This window comes from Pteronotus mesoamericanus, unplaced genomic scaffold (assembly GCF_021234165.1).
Source record: "Pteronotus mesoamericanus isolate MK-2021 breed Mesoamerican mustached bat unplaced genomic scaffold, CSHL_Meso_final contig_130, whole genome shotgun sequence".
NCBI classification, from domain to species: domain Eukaryota; kingdom Metazoa; phylum Chordata; class Mammalia; order Chiroptera; family Mormoopidae; genus Pteronotus; species Pteronotus mesoamericanus.
In genome coordinates this window covers 30,054,621-30,073,191 of record NW_026555060.1, presented here as the reverse complement: position 1 = coordinate 30,073,191, position 18,571 = coordinate 30,054,621, and the positions used below count along the sequence as shown (strand labels likewise).

Sequence of the window (18,571 nt, the reverse complement as noted above, 5' to 3'; positions counted from 1 at the left end):
ACATATATTACTTCAATAACCAGAAAGAACATTGTAAATTTGAATTTACAACTCATGCCTTAAATTCAAAGAGAATTCCTGTCACAAACAGTCCCAATGACACAAGCTAGTAGGTCTTCCAGGCTCCAGATAACGACTGGATTTCACTAGAATATTTTGTCTTTCTTGTTTGCACAATGCATATGCAAAGGTAATCACGGCTGCCTTCCGTCTCAAGCTAGTTCCCAAGAAAACAAGTTTACAAGCTGATTCATTAGCGGTGGAGTCCCAGGCTCAGGGAAGTTAGGCCTGGAAGAGGGGAAACTCGATGCAAAGTAGTTCATTAGAGAGCTGCCCATGATTTCACAGAGAGCACAGGTCACCGTTCAGACTGTGGGATGTCTCGGGACAGACCGTACACACCACCATGCACAGGGAAGACCATCGAGGGGAGGGAGGCCAAGAAGTTCATTTCTTGGTTCCATCCTTGATAAGTTTTCCCATGGGACATGAACTTCTTAGTACTTCCCAGTTCTGTCACCTGAAGCAGCCACATTCCACAGCCCAGCGCTTCATCTGGGTCCACGATGACGGGAGGAATAAGAGCTTTGATGGGCCCAGTGCAATGGGCTCTGAGTGCCAGGGTGTTTGTGGTGCCCTATGAGAGGATGTGTGGGAGCTGGCCCTCCCCTGGGGGCGGCCAGGACGGCTGGGGTGGTGGGAGAGGGAGCGACCGCAGCAGTGGCTGGGGCCCTGTGTAAAGGAGCTGTGAGGCTGGGAGGCAGTGGACGTGGAGCAAATCTGGGGACGCGCATTCCTGTTCTCAACATCGTCAATCCCTGCGCCACTTGGACGTACTCACACACTCCGTGCCATTCAACCCTCTGACGCTGAAAACAAGGTGCCCTCATTTTTTTTCCCCAGGAGGGAAAGCAATGTCCCAGCAAACTGTACTTTAAAAGAGAGCAGCCCTGTTTTACATTTGTATCCATTGTAATTCCAGCCTTCTGGCTGCTTTCTCAATACGAGGCAAAGGACATGCTGGAATTTCCATCTCGTCTACTGAAGGCCAAATCTGGGAACCATCCCAGGTAATCCTTAGACTGGCTCTAAGCTGTCCTTACAGGACTATTAAATCTCATGTTACAGATAAATGTCCAATGTCTTGAATTCCCATATCCTGTCTTATCTCCTATCCTGCTTGGTCTAACAGCTTCACCTACTACCACATTGGTTCCGCTGCTTTTGCTAGTGACGTTAGCCACATCAATTCCTTTGATATGTGGATTGTCCTTCCAAGATCGGGTTTGTTAGTTCCCAGCCCAGGCTGTGCTGAGACTTGTCTTAATATCATGGAAGCAGTGATGGGTGGGGGCACGTCATCAGAACAATCATTTTGCAAAGCACTTGCACCAGGCGAAGCTGTTCTATGGTGTTCAGGCGAGGGAAGTGCTGGAAAAGCATTTAGTTGTCACTTGATTACACATTCATCCTTTAAATTTGTCATCAGAGATCTTCATTACAAATAGATGGTCGTACTTACTCAGCCATATAACCCTTGACCAATTTGCTTCTAGTATATTTTGAGAAAATGAATATGCTTCCCATTTTTGTCTGCCCTCTTGGGCTTTTTTTTTGTTATTAAAGTTTTACTAAGAGAAAAAGCTTCTATCATTAAAAATGAAACAAAAATTTCTAAATGCAGAACTTATCAGCAGGGCTAAAGTATAGTAAGAGGCTTGAGGCACCGCAAACACCTGCCGTTAGGAGAAACGTGCAGCTCCCTTCCACCTCTTTTCCCTAAGTGCCTCCAACCCCTGTCCTTCATCTTACCTCTGGCTCTAGGTCAAGTTACCTGCGTCTGTGTGGCAGAGGGGAGAGGGGCACAATCTCCCTCTAAGAGCCTCTGTGACAGGACTGGGTGGCAAAGGGACCTTTTCCTTTTCCAACCGAGATACCAAAGACTCACTGGTGACACTTGAAGGGCAATGATGAGTGCAGATATGGTTATTTACTTATCGTTCTTATGGACATAAAGTAGTATTTCTACTAATGCACCAGGTAGTCATAAAATAACTAGTTCTTGACTATGAGGAAGCTGGAGGCAATCATATGAAGATATTGAGTAATGTTTTAATAAAAAGGGTAAATACAAGTTTTTTGAATAAAGTGTTCCAGAGCTAACAGGTGACTCTGAAAGGTAACAAAGGATTTTGAGAGTCATGGTTATTAAAACTCTGTTACCTGCGTTTTAGCATACAGCAAAGAAAAAAGAAAAAAATTAACTCTAATGCAAACTCTAAAAATAATTAATAACTTTCAACACAAAGACACAAACACCACCATAGAATTTATTTTTACTTTATTAACAACGTGGCTTACAATTTTTCAAGTAAAAAGGGATTTTTTTTCATTTAGAATAAAAATTAAAATATAACTCTGATATAGATTTTCATTTATTTACATGAAAACATATATACAGAATACAGTCTTACAACAAACTAACAACATGCCCTTTGTCCTGCACATCTCAAAAGTAAAAACCCCAAATTTTTCCTTTTATGCACCAAAACATACACGAGATATATGAATCAAATTTCAATATAAACTACTCAAATTGGAATGCAAAACAGTAAAAGAGCGTTTGACATTCACAACTAGGAACAGTTTACACTTCCAGATATCATGCTAGCTCCCATTTTCAACCAATGAGATGATTATTTTTTCTGCCATTTAAAATTTTTTGTCTCCAATTTCCCATCATAAGGTGATTTTCAGTTTGTCCCAAAACTTTTTCTCCAATGCCTCTCTCTGGCCTGTATGAAGCACCACTCTGCTTGGTTATGTGACAAGACCTACATACTGACTGGTACCAAATCCTGGCCATTTAAACCAAAAGCAACTGAGATGGAAAGTCTGCAGCTCAGGACACTGTTTGAGTTATTTATCAACCAAAACCCAAGGCAGCACCAGGTTGTCAGCAATTACAATTTTTAGGTAAATGAAGTGGGACAAAATAGCCCAATTCGACTTTATCATATTCTGTTTTGGATACCTGTAAACCAACTCTAGTGATAAAAGCTATGAGAATCAATCAACTTAAAACTTCAACCAAGTTCAAGGGAGTAAAGCCACTTCTAGAAATCCCTTGAACAGAAAAGGACAGTGAATAAATAAAAGACTCATTGGACCGTAATAACTGCTATTTAGTTATTGCACCAAAGCGACATGGGCAGTGCGGCCTCGCCAACGAGTTCATTCTTAAAAATGGCCAGTACTTTAACTTACAAGTTTTCCCTTCAAATAACTGCACACGCAATCACAGCTTTCTAAAGACGGAAGAGTCCTTGGGGCCTACGTTCACCATCTTAACCAAAAAGCAACAGTGATGTTCAGACCACAACAAAGATTTTTAACACTACTGTTTTTATAGGTCTATATACAGAAATACATATAAATGGGCGTTCTACAAAAGTATGAAAACCAATAGTGCTTCCACAATGAAGGGAGGAATGCTCTTAGAAAGGGTGTTTGGTGTAAGATAAAAGGCAAATCTCAGAACTTGCCTGATACAACACTCAAAATTCTATGAGACAAATTAGGAAACTGAGATCAGTCTTCAAAGTCTGATCAAAATCAGCCTTGTAGAGATTGTAGTAAGGGTCAGGGGTGGCCGTGGGGAATGTCTGAGTCATTTTAATTTATCGAGGAACAAATCAAAGCAAACACAGGAAATAATCTTTCAAATACGATCAAATAGGGCCAAGGAACCTAATAGATGTACAGCTCAAACACCATGTGTGAGTCAAACTTTGATCAAATGAACTTAATTTTAAAAGTAGTGAATGAATTCTCCATACTACCCAACTCCATGGTGAAAGGAAACTGGTCTTTGCCTCGTTTATTTTTTTGTAAAGCACGGAAGTTTTGTTATGCCAGTTTTCGTGCCCTGCCCTTCTTAGTTTTTCTATGCTTCTATTTTTGTGGAGTGTTTTCCCAACACAGTACAAATGAAGTCAAGAAGTCAGGGACTGAAACAAGCTCCACTAGGTTTTGAGTGGAATCGAGTGATGGACTTTTATTATTAAAGATGTGGTGGCACATCTGCTTCTCAAGTTATATACATGTCCAGATTGTAAAGTGTCTGCTGGCCAGGAGAGGGAAAACGTGCTTTTCGGCTGTTCCCAGAGATAATGAGCAGCATGGTGTGTGCAGGATCCAGGTACAGAGGGGACAGGACTTTGGTCCCCAGGTGTTATCAGGGAGACAGAGAGACCACGGTTTGTGGAGTGGGGAGGGGCATCACCCATAGGAATGTTCTGACCAAGAAACATTTGGCTTAGGGACTGTGGTGGTATTGGGGGCAGGGGGCAGTTATAGGTATAAAATCATCATTTCCTGCCCTAAGAGCCACAGTAACAATAAAGTAAAATGTTCCTTGGAAATTGGCCCTATTTCTAAGACAGGAGCTGGCAAGGGGGTGACTTCTACAGAGAAACGAACACCACCTTGCAATTCTGTAGCCCAGCTGCTCCCAGTGTGAAGTTATGCCCCCCACCATGGAAATCCCTAAAGAACCCAAGTTTGGGAGGATGTTGGCAACACTCAGAACAGAAGTATCTTCTTGGTCCTGAAATGTATCGTGGCTCTCAGAATGGCCGGGAGACAGCATGAGACAACCTTCATGATGATCCCCCAGAGCTGGCCTTCTTCTGCTTCTGGTGGCAGCCAACTCCTCACAGACACAAAGCAGAAGCACAAAGAGAGGGCAGAGGATGAGGAGAGTCCTGGGCATCTGGGCCCAAGGGAGCTGGAAGCTTCGCCAACAGTGGTGGCCAGGTCTTGTCCAGACCGCCCGGCGGGAGACTTCTAGCTCCCCAAGAAGATCTACTTCAATGTAGCACCTCTTCCTCCATGCCATTCTTTGAAAGGGCATGAGAAGGTGACATTCCTTCTGAAAGCATGACGTTATGTTGTAGCTGCCACACTGCTTCATTCCTGTTTCAAATGCAGCAGAAAGAGCTCAGTTTGAAAAGGCCACAGTGAAGGATCATAAATGAGTCAGCACAGGGAGAACGCCAAGATCTTGGAATGGATACCCTTTCCAACTTTTAGACATAGTTTAACTTCACAAGACCAAGCATTTAAGGCCAAAAGCACGTGGCTGACAAGGCAGGGGTGGGAAACCGAGGGAGGGGTTGGAACTTTCACTTAGAAGAGAGAAAGGACGGCAAGCCAAGCAGGAATCACCACAGACATTTCCTTCCTTACGACGGTGCCCACCAGCACAGCTCAGGACAGCGGTCCTTCCGTCAGCGGTTTCCAGGCAAATGCATTTGCCAAGTATTTAAAACTGGACTGTCGAAACCAGCTACAGGGAGACAAAAACATTTCAACTACATACTATTTGTTTTCCATTTTCATCTGGACCAGTGTCAAAATCTTAGTACAGATTAGCATTCATAATCAAACTTTTCCAAATCTGACAATCCTGCCTTAAAAGGTAGCGGAAGTATGATCAGATAACAAGCACCCGCCCCCCACATGGTATTACTGGAATTGTTGAGGCTGATCCAAGAGAAAAGATCAAGGTAATTATAGGACAGAAGTAAGAGAAGAGTGCGCACTCTGCTTTTCATGTTTACTCCTGAACAATTTGAAGGTGTGGTTTCTTTGCACAAGTTTAAAGGTATTTGGGCCACTATGGCAACAGAATATGATAGTCCATTTGGGTTTGAATATATATATGCTGGATCACTCAGGGGCATGCACCCATAAAGTGCTTGGTACAAAAACCAGTCAGTTCTCAGAGACGCAGATCTTTCTGCAAATGACTTCACTGATTTAATGAACATCACCCAAGAAACGTCCTAAGAACCTCAAAGCCACAGTGAGCTGCAGGAATGACAGAGTTAAAAGCTGTGGTGACACCCTTCTTTTTCATTTACTCTCTTTTTCTCATTTTGGCCAATCTCTCTGGACTCTTCCCTGAGCAGGAGCAAAATGGAGACGGAACGTGGGCTCACTGCTCCAGTCCTAAGTGTTCCAACCTGTCACGTTGCAAGAATGAGGTGCAGAGTCACGCAGAGTTACCCAAGATCAAGGAGTTAGTCATTAGTTCCGCCAGGAAAAGACCATGTTGACTCCAGGTCCAGTGTTCTGTCCACTGGCTTATTGTAAATGAGTGTACCAGGGCCAAACCAAACGCAAGTGGCGTTCAAAGGGAATCCAAGGGGAAGTAGCTGGTTTGTAAAAAGCTTGTCTCCAATCTCTTCCTATTCTTGCTGTCTGAAAGTAAGCTTTTCCTTCAATATACAACTCAACATTTCCCAAGAGACTAAAGAAGTCCCTCCCTGATGTGGTCACAATTAAATTAGAACATTTGAGATATTTTAGACTCCATAAAAGAACCTGCAAAGTGAGGTCCTTTCCTGTCTATTACTCAGAAAAAAACTGTCTCACTGCAATGACATGGCACCTTCCTTTGCTCTCTGTACTTCCTAAAAGGCACCTCTGATAGGCAATGCAGGTTTAGCCCACCTTTTTATAACTATACCCTGAAGCATCGCCTATAGTTGTGTTTGAGAAATGTGTTGCCACCAAGATCAAAACTGCGGTGGCAGCCACACAGCCACAGCCACACGTGTATCAGTATGAAAGAAGCATGTATAAATGCGCCTAAGAATGAGTAGAACAAAAACTACCAGCCAGGCAATCTCCTTGTGGTCAGTCACATTGAGAAAGATGTCAACTGCATCTTAAGGTGTTTTCAAAGAAATGTGGGCCTTGGTTTACAGCCTTGTTCAAAGGAAGCTGCCTGGTTTGGGGGTGGGAGAAAGGCGAGATGTGGATATACAAAAAAGCTCTTCATATCCCACAGGGTCTAACACAGAACTTTAATTTACACTCTCCAGAGGCCACGGTGGGGGTCCTGGTGTGTGCTTTAAAAACAGGGAACTATGGAACAGGCTGGTGAAGGAAGGAGATCCTTCATGCTTCTTGCTTCCCGGTAACTGTGTATGAACCATCTCATGTATCTGGGAAAAATGAAAGTTCCAGTCCTGAAAACCATCCCAAGACACCGTATCATCAAGAGGGTAGAGTCAGTTGGCATATTGGGCATAGAAAGCCACTTTGACTCTCTCGATCTGATGGCATAACTTGATGGCAGGCCCCAGCTTCAGCTCCATGCACTCCTGCACTGTAGGAAGAGTCAGCAGCAGGAGCGCCTGACCGTCAATGTCCTGTTGGAAAAGAAAGTAGGTTAGAGCCCAGACAGTGCGCACGGAGGCAATACGTTAGTCACAGCAGCTTTTGCCCTGGGGCCAAGGGTGTGAGGACTGCTCTCCTTTCCTCCCAAGAGCTTGGACAAGGCAATTGGCTTAAGGGCTGTCTCATTTCTTGGTTAATACATTCTTTTTGCTAAAAAAAATTTTGGCTACTCTGAAATGTACATGCCTGGGCTGGTGGGGATGAAGAGCTGGACGGGGGAGCTGCTGCAGGAATTCTTCTCTCCCAAGCTCACTGTCCCCTGCAGGGAGAGCGCCCGCCCGCATCCCTACCCCCTTCCCCGGCCCCCTTCGCTGCCCCAGGCCCAGTCCTTCCTACGCTTTGCTGTGACTTAATTTGAGCACTAGAAAAGGGCTCTCTGGTGAAAGAAAAAATCTCTCTTCTCTGCCAAGGTCTACTATTCCACCATCAGAATGGGTAAGAAGATGTTAGAAAAATGTGCCAATGACACCGCACAGTTTCCAGAGAGGAAAACTCAGGTGTTTTGACACACGTGCATGCGCCCACCACACGTATCTATATCCATATACCTACATCACCCAGAAGGAAGTGCTACCTGTACTTGCGTCTTATTGACTACTTCCCCATCATACACAGGGGCCCCAAAATAACAATATTCATTAAGTGACCATGAAATTACACAAGAGGCCTCAGGACGAAGGGTATAAAGGCTTACTGCAAAGCTTTAGGATCACCACTGTATATTTTTGCCCCTTCACCCTCCTGGTTCTATAAAAGTTGGGCTTATTTATGTAGATGTTGTTTGACTGGGCAGCTGAGTGTAACTGCAACCCCTCTTTCCATTCAGCAGGATGCTCTTCATATCCCAGAGGGAATAACTCAGGCTCTAGGAGACGGCAGGCCCAAGGTCATGGCAAAACTCAGTGGTGGAATGAGTGCATCAGTGAGACTTAGCCCCGCAGAACTTATGCCTCCTGAGGAAGGAGAGGCCCAGGGCTGCCATAAGCCACAGACTCAATGAATTTCACATAGGTACTCATTTTCTTAAACTAATGTTTTATTTGGCTGTCTTGAAAATGTCTACAGCAAAGAACCAAAATGTGTATGAATGTTAATCTTGGGAAGACTAATGTATAACACTACGTGCAGGACACTTAACCATTAGCTTCAATGAAATCAACAGAACAGACCTGATAAAATAGACCTGAACTTATTTTAGGAGATGGAAGCTTTTCTTAAAGATGGAAATTAATGACAGAAAAGCTAGCTGGTTAGATGCAGCACTGGAACTAAAATCACGGTTTTCTGATATTAAACTTTGGAAGGAAAATGGTAGCTCAGCTTTTAACATCTATAGTTAGTCATGATGGCCATCCCCGGACATAGAAAATCAGTTACAATGGAAAATCAGCCCTAAAATATAAATATAACTCTTTACAGATAATTTCAGTTAAGGTGGCTGCCATATGTAGGCACCACATTTAAGTGGAGGATGTCACTCACTTAACAAGCATTTATTGAGCATCTACTAAGTGCCAGAATACTCTGATAGTCTCTGGGGATATCATATTGAAGAAAACAAAGATTTCCCCCCACTCTTCCAGGAGAGTATAAATTTCAAGGGAAACAGACCTTAGGATATAGAAAGATAAATGTATGGGCACAGAGCTACAAGTTCAAATAAGACAGGCAACGAAACTTACAGGAGTCAACGATGGCTACAGAGATTAGGTGATGCCTAACCTGAGACCTAAGGGAATAGGAATTATTAAGGTAATTATTAAGGAATCAAGGAATTCTTAAGGTAATAATTCCCTCATCAATAATCAAGGAAATGCAAACTAGGCCCAAAACACAATATAATTTTATACCCACAGCAATTAAGGTCTGACAATACTGTGTTAACAAAGAAGTGTATTATAAAGGGAACCCCCTATGCTACCAGTAGAAAGGCACACTGATGCACTACCTCATAAAAATACATAAGAGAAAATCAACCAAGAACTCAAGAAATACAGAATTCAAAATAGCATTATGGCTGGTGAAAATCAAGGGGAGTGTGCCTTAAGTTTACAGGAGGTCTCTGTTCTGAGGCCACAGTTGGGGGGTAGGGAAAAGTCCATCCCCCGTGGCCTGAATTTGGAATGTGGGCAAACTGGATGGATGAAATCGAGCCCACATCTTTGACCTTCCCTCTTAAAAGCAGGTGAAACATGTCTCATGGGTCTCACAGACCCACATGGAAGCCCTGCACATCTAGGACTAAAGAACTGAGGGAAAACACAGCTGAACTTTGGCTGCAGAGACACTCCTATTGGCAGGAAGATGAAGATTACGGGGTAGCAGTGGTTTAAGGATAAGCTATCTGATTCATCACAGCGATCCTTCACCAGCTTTTTATCTGGGAAGCAGTGACAACAGCTGGGCCTGATATCTGAGGTGAGGGCAGTGGTTAACATACATGTTGTCTGCACTGAGCCACCTCGGGTCTCTGGCTGTCCTCTCTGGGTTCTCACCTCATTCTCCACCTTCCCTGACGAGGCAACACAGAACTCCCGCATGCTCTTATTTTGAGAAGAACGTGCTACCAGAATAAAATCAGACCTCCGATTTCCAAACACTAAAGTCTCATGCTGCCTGTTGAAAGACACTATAGATTTAGTAACCTGACCATCAGATTGTCACTTGTATGGAAGAGCAACGGTAGTAGCTGAGTGATGTCAAATGTGGTTGACTGCCACGTCTTACCCACCAACTGTCACTTATGCTTCAGAGTGCACATAACCAAGAACTGTTCGAGGGTCCCCACAGAGAAGTGGGAGGGAGAGACGGGTGAGTGGAAGAAAAACTGGGCAAAATCCTAACACACAAGACCCTGTACAGAGTCAAGGGACGAGGGAGGAATACCACACCCTGCAGTTGCTCTCATGTGTAGTTTTTGTTCTGGTTTGAAAGGAGTTTTTGTTTTTTTTTTCATATTTCCATGCCTGTGGTTTATTTTGTTCATTAGTTTATTTTGTTGAATAGATTCCACTTATAGGGAAGATCATATGGTATTTGTCTTTCATCAACTGACTTATTTCACTTAGCTTAATATTCTCACTTCCATCCATGTTGTCGCAAAAGGTAGGATTCCATCTCCCTCTCTCTTTTTCTCTCTTTCGTAAATGCAGATTGATTTTATTTATTTTTTTAAATGTCAAAGTGAATTATAAAATATTAAAAAATTTAAAACCATTATAAAGTCTCAGCAATTAAACCAACATGACACCAGCACAGAAAGTTTTTTTTTTTTTTTCATTGATTTTGTACTAAGAGACCTCACAGTTAATTTTTACAAATTTGGCTTCACATAATTCAGAACCGCTGGCAAATCACTTGTCATGTTCAACAGAGAACTACTATAAATGGACTACTAATTTTTAGGAAATGAAATATAACACACAACATCAAAGTTATGCTTATCACATGGCAAAATTAAATTTAGACTGTTTGATATAGAGGTCGGTATAGGATGTGGCAATTTCTTAATTGGAACATTCAGGTCTATAGAAGTAGAAAGAGGAGAAAATAGTCTAAATGTGAAGTAAACCTATAAATTATCTTGAAATTTTTTAATTAAAATAAATCACTAATTTGGGTACTTTATTATATGTCTCTGGTTCTTAAAAGGTGAATGAATAGAAAATTTTATTTGAGAGTTTTGTGTTTGTTAGTTATACATGTGTGGGGTTTTACCGCACGATGTACATGTGTACAGGGTGAAATTATAGAGTATAGATTTTTTTACGCAGTTGCCATAATGTTTCAGAATTAAAAGGCATGTATTCCAGTAATGGAGAGCTTATAATTTTTATAAATACTCCTGGTGATTATGAGAGTCTCTGAATTGACAACATCCAGAGACGTGAACTCACATAGCTATTACCATTCCATGCCCTGTGATTTTTTTTTTCACTCGCTGGTGAATAAAGACCCTGGGCTCCTTCCAGATCATCTAAAAACTCATCCAGCGCCTGGACTGACCCACTGGAGGCCTCCCCCAATCACAGCCATGGCATCTGGGCTCAAAGATGATAGAATCAATTAGTAAAAATTAGTAATTAAAGGTCTGATTGAACAGAAAACGACTCAAGTGCCCATGTACTTCAGACAGCACAGCGGGAAACAGCCTTTTATTGCGACAGGTGAAATGGCCTAATGTGAAATTTAAAATTAAACAGGAATAAGGCTATTATCAATTAAAGTCTACCTAATTTTCTCTCTACATGGTAAATAAGTAGGTAAGTAGGGCCAAGCTTTTAACTGATGTGAGAAGAGCAACTGAAGGGAGGGCTCTGCCCATTGCTTGATTCTAGAAGTGGTACCATGCCGGGAACACTTCACTTCTTGGAAGCCTCAGCTTGGGAAGCTTTCTGAGATATTGTTATAAACAGGGCTTAGAAGAACTAAATTGAGGAAGACTTAGCATAAGTAGTATTTCAGCCTTTTTCCCAAATCAGCTTTGGTTTTGTTTGTTTGCTTATAACTAGAAACTTGTAAAAGAAATCAGCACATGAGCCTGTACAAAGCCTTCCGCAGTACAAGCGGCCTTGAGCTCCCAGATAACCTACCAGCCGGGAGGGAGAGGCTCTGCCCTCTGCTATGTGATAGGACAACTGAAAAACATTTCTCAGTTAAGACTGGATTTTGGGTCTAAAACAAAACAGAAACAAAACTTCAGACTAATATAGAGAGCCACCTTCCTAGGGTGGCCTTTGACTGCGGAGGCCCACAGCAGTGCGTGTGAAATGCACACGTGCACAGATAGATATGCACATTAAATGATGTCATCAGCACTTGCCATGTCTTTGAATGCAATGCTTTTAGCAAGATTTCAAAGTTCTGCTGTATTTTCATTCTCAAGACAGAGATGTAGCTGATCAGCATGCCCCAAATCATGTAAGTCCTCACACTTCTTATAATTCTCTTTTGTTTGTGTGTCTTAAACGAAGAGACACGCTACTTACCCAGGTTCCTTATGTCTAACGAAGTGTTTTCCTGTCTGCCTGCTTTTAAGCGTTGCCCAGGGCACGCATGCGATCAAAGGGCCCTTCTCACCACCATTCATTCGTTCATTCAGGGTGTACTTACTGGTTGTCCGCAAAAGACTCCAATGGTCAGTCGGAGTCCTTTGAATGTTAAGAACTACTCTCCCCCGGGAGGAGCTGGGAACCATATTAATTTGCTTTTCACAATTCATTACTACACTATGATAAACTTGGGAGAAAATCTGAGAAATTCACTGGGAGCATGGGAAATCAGAGGCCTTTCTTTTTTCTTCCTGATTTATTGCTTGTATTACCCTTTATGTAGACTATTGGTTTATATAATCTAAAAAAAGACTAGATAGACATATTTTTAATTTATTATATGGAAAACTATTTTTCAAAAAAGTACAGGGTCTTGAGAGACAGCTATTTACAACATTGTGACACAATGCAAGAAATTTCAACAAGTTAAGCAAATAGAGCAGAGCACGCCTCACAGGCTTAAACTTGGAACTTTTTATGTGAGACTAGTGAGAAGTCTGCAAGGTGGCATGTGTTTAGCGGACAGCAATTTGTTTGCATGTTAATTTCAGGAAAATATAAATAAAAACCATCCTTTCCTATGGCTCCTCATATCATGCCTTAGTTTTAGCTGATTATAGTCATTTCACCTGCTAAATTTAAAATTCCTATAAGGTATAGATTTTCTCAGTCATTCTTGTATTTATTCCTCATTAGCACAACACCCACCTCACACACCATAGGCTTTAAAATATTTTACAAAGCCAAAGGGAAGAAAGAAAAAAACACAGTGATGAAACCTGCATGAAATAAAACAAAATCTACAGAAAACTATTTCTGAGAAGACTGAGTCAGCATATCTTTCCCTGTATCTCCTGGCAAGTATGAGTAAAAGCCCTGGATGTTATAAATAAAACAAACTTAAGAAGAATTTGAAGGTGGAGAGAAGGCAGACCAGCTGGGACTGCGGGACCCGAGACGAGATGTGGCGCTGAGTGTTCTGGGTTTTATGTTCGCCTCCTATGTGCATATGCAAGACATTGCTGAAGAAGCTGGGAACCCAGAAAAGCCAATGGACACAGACAGATGACAAGAGGCCCAACAGTGGCCGGCTCTCTCTAGCCACAGGACTGGGCCAGGGGTAGCCCTTGGAGACAAAGCCTTTCAGACGATGACTGCTGCACTGCAGGACAAAGTGGCCTGCCCCACCCACGCCAGCAGAGGCGGAGACAGGCCCTGACTTCCGGCCTGGCCACGTGGCACCAGGTGCCCCAGCCCCAGGGAAGGGTGTCTGAGAAGGTCAAGTGGAAGGCTGAGACTCTCATTTCCACTTGGCTACAAAGAGTCCCCGAAAAAGGTGTTGGTGGAGACCCTGTGTGGACCCCAGACATCCACTCCCCACCCACAGATGTAATGTGGAAATGCTCCCTTTCCCACCAAAGCTGTGTCACAGGAAGCCAGCTAAAACAGGTTTCACTGAGATCCAGAGTCTCATAATAAAAACAGCAAATACACCACAGAATCATCATACCTGTTCCTGAAATATTTTGGCCAATGGGGCGCAGTCTGTCAGTTTAATGAACCTCACCACGTCAGTCACCGTCCACTCCAACGGGTTGCTCTCCAGGATGAGTCTCTCCTCCTCCTCTTGCTTTATTTCCTGCAGAGATAAGGGAAGCAGGAGGTCATTTTATCACTGCATGGTCAGCAGGACCCTCTCTAAAACCCGGACCATGAGAGGACGGCCCCCTGAAGTCTCTCATAAGATGCCAGGACAAACCACAGGGTCTTTGGCCTCCAGTGACTCGTGTGCCTTTAGAGGTAAAATGTGTTTTAAAGGCACAATGATAACAGTTGTGGAATCCCAAGTTCAGGGAATCTTGGACCTGCAGCATCTCTGATGGAAGAGAAGAAATGAATGAAAAGGAGCCTCTGGAAACGTGCACAAGGGAGTGAGCTATTCCCTGTATGTTTTTGTGACAATGGTGCTAGTGACCTTCCAGCTGGTCATCTAGCACCTGTGGGGTTAAGAGAGACCTGAGAGGCTGATTTACTATTTGATGGTATCACCAAGTAGCCTAGAAAGGGAAAGTCTAGCATTCAGTGGGTCCTTGAGGACTTCTTTTGTCTGTGCTCCTCAACAAATCCTTTGTGGTTTTAAAGGCTTCCAGAAAAAGGGGTGCTATTGCTTACCTCAGAGCTCCGTTCTGATGCTCACTGACTCACCTGGTCAAGATGTAAAATCTCTAAGCTTTTGCCTGTGATCTGGAACTAAGTTGGAGTAGCTGCTGATGTCTTTAATATTTTGAAGAGGTGTCCCCAAATCTAGGCCACAAACCATAATGCAATTCTTTTCCTACACCCTGTCTGGACAAGCCAGTTGCAGAGCCCAGGAGCCTTACCTGTCCCGTGTCCTTGTCCTGGCTGGCAGCCGGGCCCTTGTCGCCGCCCTCCGCACAGGGGGCAGCCTGCACTCTCCGGCCCCGTCTCGCCCTTTCCACGGGCAGCCGGCGCTCTGGCTCAGAGCTGCTCCTCAGGGTGACAGCCCTCCGGGGCCGGGCAGAGGGGACCTCGGCTGAAGAGGTGTCTGTCTGGTCATCCCGCAGCTCAGAGCCGGTTTCCTCGCTCCCGGTGTCATCGTCCACAGCATCTGCGTCTTCCTCTTCACTTTCCTACGAAGGAGGAACATGCACAGACTGAAGTAAGGTGAAAGGGGCCTTTGTGAACACAAGAGGCCGGCCTCTAATCCTAGATCTTTTACCCCCCAGGTGGCTGCGTGAAAACCACTAGGTGAAGCCTCCGAGGACTGATCTGAGGGTCCCAGCCAGGGTCCCAGTGGCAGCCTTTCTGTGGCTAGGGCAGCTGACAGTGTTAAATCTGTTTTCAACAAATAAGGAAGAGGGTTCTTGGTACCTCACGTATGCAACCAGTAAGCATCGAACTTTCACTGCAGCCTTCACTAGGAAACCGTCACACTCGCCAGCCAGGGCGCTGCGTCCCTGTGGAGTGTCAGAAGGTGCTTTGGTAGCACGTACCTCCCCTGAGCCTGCTGCAAAGTCCACAGTAGAAGACCTCCGTTTCTTCTGCACAAAAATGGATTTTCGCCGTTTCCTACGCCTGGCTGGTTTAGAGTGTCCACTTTCAATGTTGCTCTCCCCAATTGGGGGCTTAATGATCTTCTTTCTCTTTCCATAATAATAGGCTACAAGGAGAGAGTGAATTAAAAGCTTTTTTAAAAGGCTACACACACGTATATACATTTAGTACAGAGGCAAAAGGGAGAGAGGGGGAGGAGATTCCTGCAAGTCCTCCATGAGTGACAGTGTGTGCAGAATGAAATGTGAATATATATGTATGTGTGTATATATATGTGTGTGTACATGTACAATATGTATCTACACACACACACACACAATGGAAGGAAATTCACACTGAACAGTGTTTCCAGTATGTTCAGATTCCTCGTTCTGACACACAAACTGACAAGTCCCAGCTGGCTGGGACCCACAGAACACCCACTGTGCTTGTGGGGCCTGGTGATGCCCTAGCAACTGGCTGGAACATAGGCTGGCAGAGCAAACTTCCAGGTCACTGTGACAGGGATGTAGACACCCTCTGGAGATGAGATAACTGAGGGGAGACATAGAAAGAGCAGAAGCCAAGAGAGAGAGTTCTCAGAGCTCATACTCTCCACGGTGCCGGTGTCTGGGAATGGCTGAGGCACAGAGATGGGACTGGAACAGAGGCAGGAGAGGTCAACAAGAAGAAGGGAGAGGTCGACCATGTGATGGGGAGATGCAAGATGCAGGTGCTGAAGGGGAGAACATCCTGCCCGGAAGAGGTCCAAGCAAAGGCAAGGAGGCCACGGCAGCCACTCTCACAGTGGAGACACAGAGACAGGAGCAAAGAAGGTCAGAAGTGCTTGGTACCCTCCACTACTCCACTCAAGAGAGTCTGAATTAAGTGGTACAAACAGGGGGAAACTGATTGTGACAAGGAGGCTGCCCCGTGTAAAGAAGGGCAATGAAAGATTCCTCAGTGTTGAAAACCAAGAAGTAATTCTGGTTACTAGCCATTTCCAATAATCCATTTTGTTGTGCTCTTCTTTCAGTCACATGGTGTTCAGAATCAACCAATCCACTAAACTCATGATGGCACATACCTCCTCATTTCTTCTTTGCCAATGCCTACCACGGATTATTCGTCCTGATTTTAATCACCCCATCCTTTCCGTATACCGAGCTAAAAAACACAGAACTATCTACCCCAGTAAATCTTAAAGAATTCTTCCACAGTAATTCCTGTGAAAGAATATTCAGAGGTTATTTGAAAAACCATAAACACCAACTACGTGACCCCACAGTTCAGGCCCATGGGCCAGCGTTCTGTTCATTATTAGTACTCACTGTATTTGGTTTTGGTGTGAATGGAGCAGTTTTCTGGGCAGTTTTCGGAAACCAGCACAGGGCTGAACAAATTTGGACAGCACTCCAGCTTGGCACAAACCCGTCGGCAGAAATCTGCTACCTGGTCAGAAGTTCGGACAATCTTGGCCACAGCCCTGTATGTTTTGCCTCTGTACCTAGAGGGAAGAAAGGAAGGAAAAACACGTCAGGATCATAGAATTACTCAGACTTACTCTGTACAGTGTATCCCAAAGTACCCCTTTATTTTCTAACAAGAAAGCAGGCTCTGTGTGATTTCCATGTCATTTGGTTTTATTGTTCTTTATGTTCTCACAAAAATATTTTTCAGAAATACCACAATATGTGCGATGACAGTGCTAAAACAGAATCACCACAATAAAGATTTCCATTTCACATATTCTCAGGGCAGCATATGTAATTTAACACTGATTCCAGACGCTCCTGGAATTTAGATATTGTCCTTTGGTGCTCATCACTTTTGAGGAAAAAACCTCCTGCCGAAGAAAAACCATCTTCAGTGATGTCACCAACGGGAAACTAGAAACCAAATCTTCTGGAAAAACAAGTTGGATTCTTGTTTTAAACATAAATGTCCTTCAGGCCTTGTCCAAATGTTTACAGCAATAACGATGTAAATAATGCCTGGCTGAGAAGATGAGCATGTGGAAATAGGTTTGAATCCCCTTTCAATATATTTTTAAAAAGTATCATTGGTATAAAACAAATATAAACCTTTCAATTGGCAACAGATCATAGGTCTTTATTTTCAGGTCACATTCACAACCCTTAAGGGTCCACTACAATGAGAATGCATTGAAATAGAGGGGCCTATTTAACCATGCCCTTGATGTGCACCTTCATTTTCCAATCGAAATCTTGAACAAGAAATTATTTCCCAAAAATTAGCATGGGGGGGCTGGGGGTAGCTCTGACAGAGAACACATGTTCATTTTGGAAAATGAACCAAAGTCCAGAAGCACGGACTCCGGAGGAAGGCGGGCTCTGCCCACTGGCGGGGTGACACCGTGAGCTCTCTGCCAGCCTGTCACTCACACACGCATACATCCACAACACAACAGGGACATCCTGTGATTTGTGGAAACAGGAGCGTGACATGAGGAGAGCATTACTTTTGTATTTTGTGAATAAAATATTAAGTTCAAAACCTAGGTCTGGTTCACTAAGAAAAATGCGGTGATGGAAATAAAATAGAATAATAAGCTTCTCCTGAATTCATTACAACCTGTTTGTTTTTTTTCCCCCTGTTCTAAAATATTTTCCCCCTAAAAGTCATTTTTAAAGTATCAACAACAAAAACATTCCATTTTAACTTGGAAAAACTGGCCTTTTTGTTGATTTCACTGGACTTTCAAGTGCCAGGCCCTGTCCTCCTTTTCCTTCTGTGTCTGGAGGCCAAGCTGGACTTTCCATATAGTAAGAACTGAAAGGCAATTCTTTGTAGGTAAGATCATGCTTTAAGTCCCACAACCTTGTACAACTGTTGACTTTTCTAGGACCTCTGTTGACCTGAGCTATAGAAACATAGCCTGCCCCTGAGGAGGGGGCATGGCCTGACTCACTTTGGGTGGTTCCTGCTTACTGCTTCTGTTGTGTTTCACAATAAACACAGCAGATCATTAAAGTTGGCGGAAACAGAGAAGAAAAATGAGGTTTTACTCTACATTTTCCCTTGCCTTTTTTTCCCCTACCACATTTTGTGTTGTTGAAGCTCTCTCTTCAAAAGAGCTCAAGATCAAGGTTCTTAAAGCCCTTTTAAAATAGTGAAATAATACAAGGTAAAAAAGCAAGAGAATCATGAAAATAATGTCAAAATTCAAACTGTGGAAGTAGGGACCAAAGATA

General features: G+C 43.4%; 1 protein-coding gene across 1 annotated transcript in view; it reads right to left on the bottom strand.

Annotated features, from left to right (window-relative positions):
• Positions 1-5,584: 5,584 nt before the first annotated feature.
• Positions 5,585-18,571, bottom strand: part of SFMBT2 (Scm like with four mbt domains 2) — a 214,057-nt gene continuing 201,070 nt past the window's right edge. The window contains exons 17-21 of the mRNA XM_054593939.1: positions 16,688-16,863; positions 15,317-15,483; positions 14,684-14,953; positions 13,813-13,941; positions 5,585-7,223 (exon numbers count right to left, since the gene is read on the bottom strand). Of these exons, the coding sequence (XP_054449914.1) occupies positions 7,083-7,223; positions 13,813-13,941; positions 14,684-14,953; positions 15,317-15,483; positions 16,688-16,863 (883 nt within the window). The 3' untranslated portion in view covers positions 5,585-7,082. The remainder of the gene's footprint in view (positions 7,224-13,812; positions 13,942-14,683; positions 14,954-15,316; positions 15,484-16,687; positions 16,864-18,571) is intronic.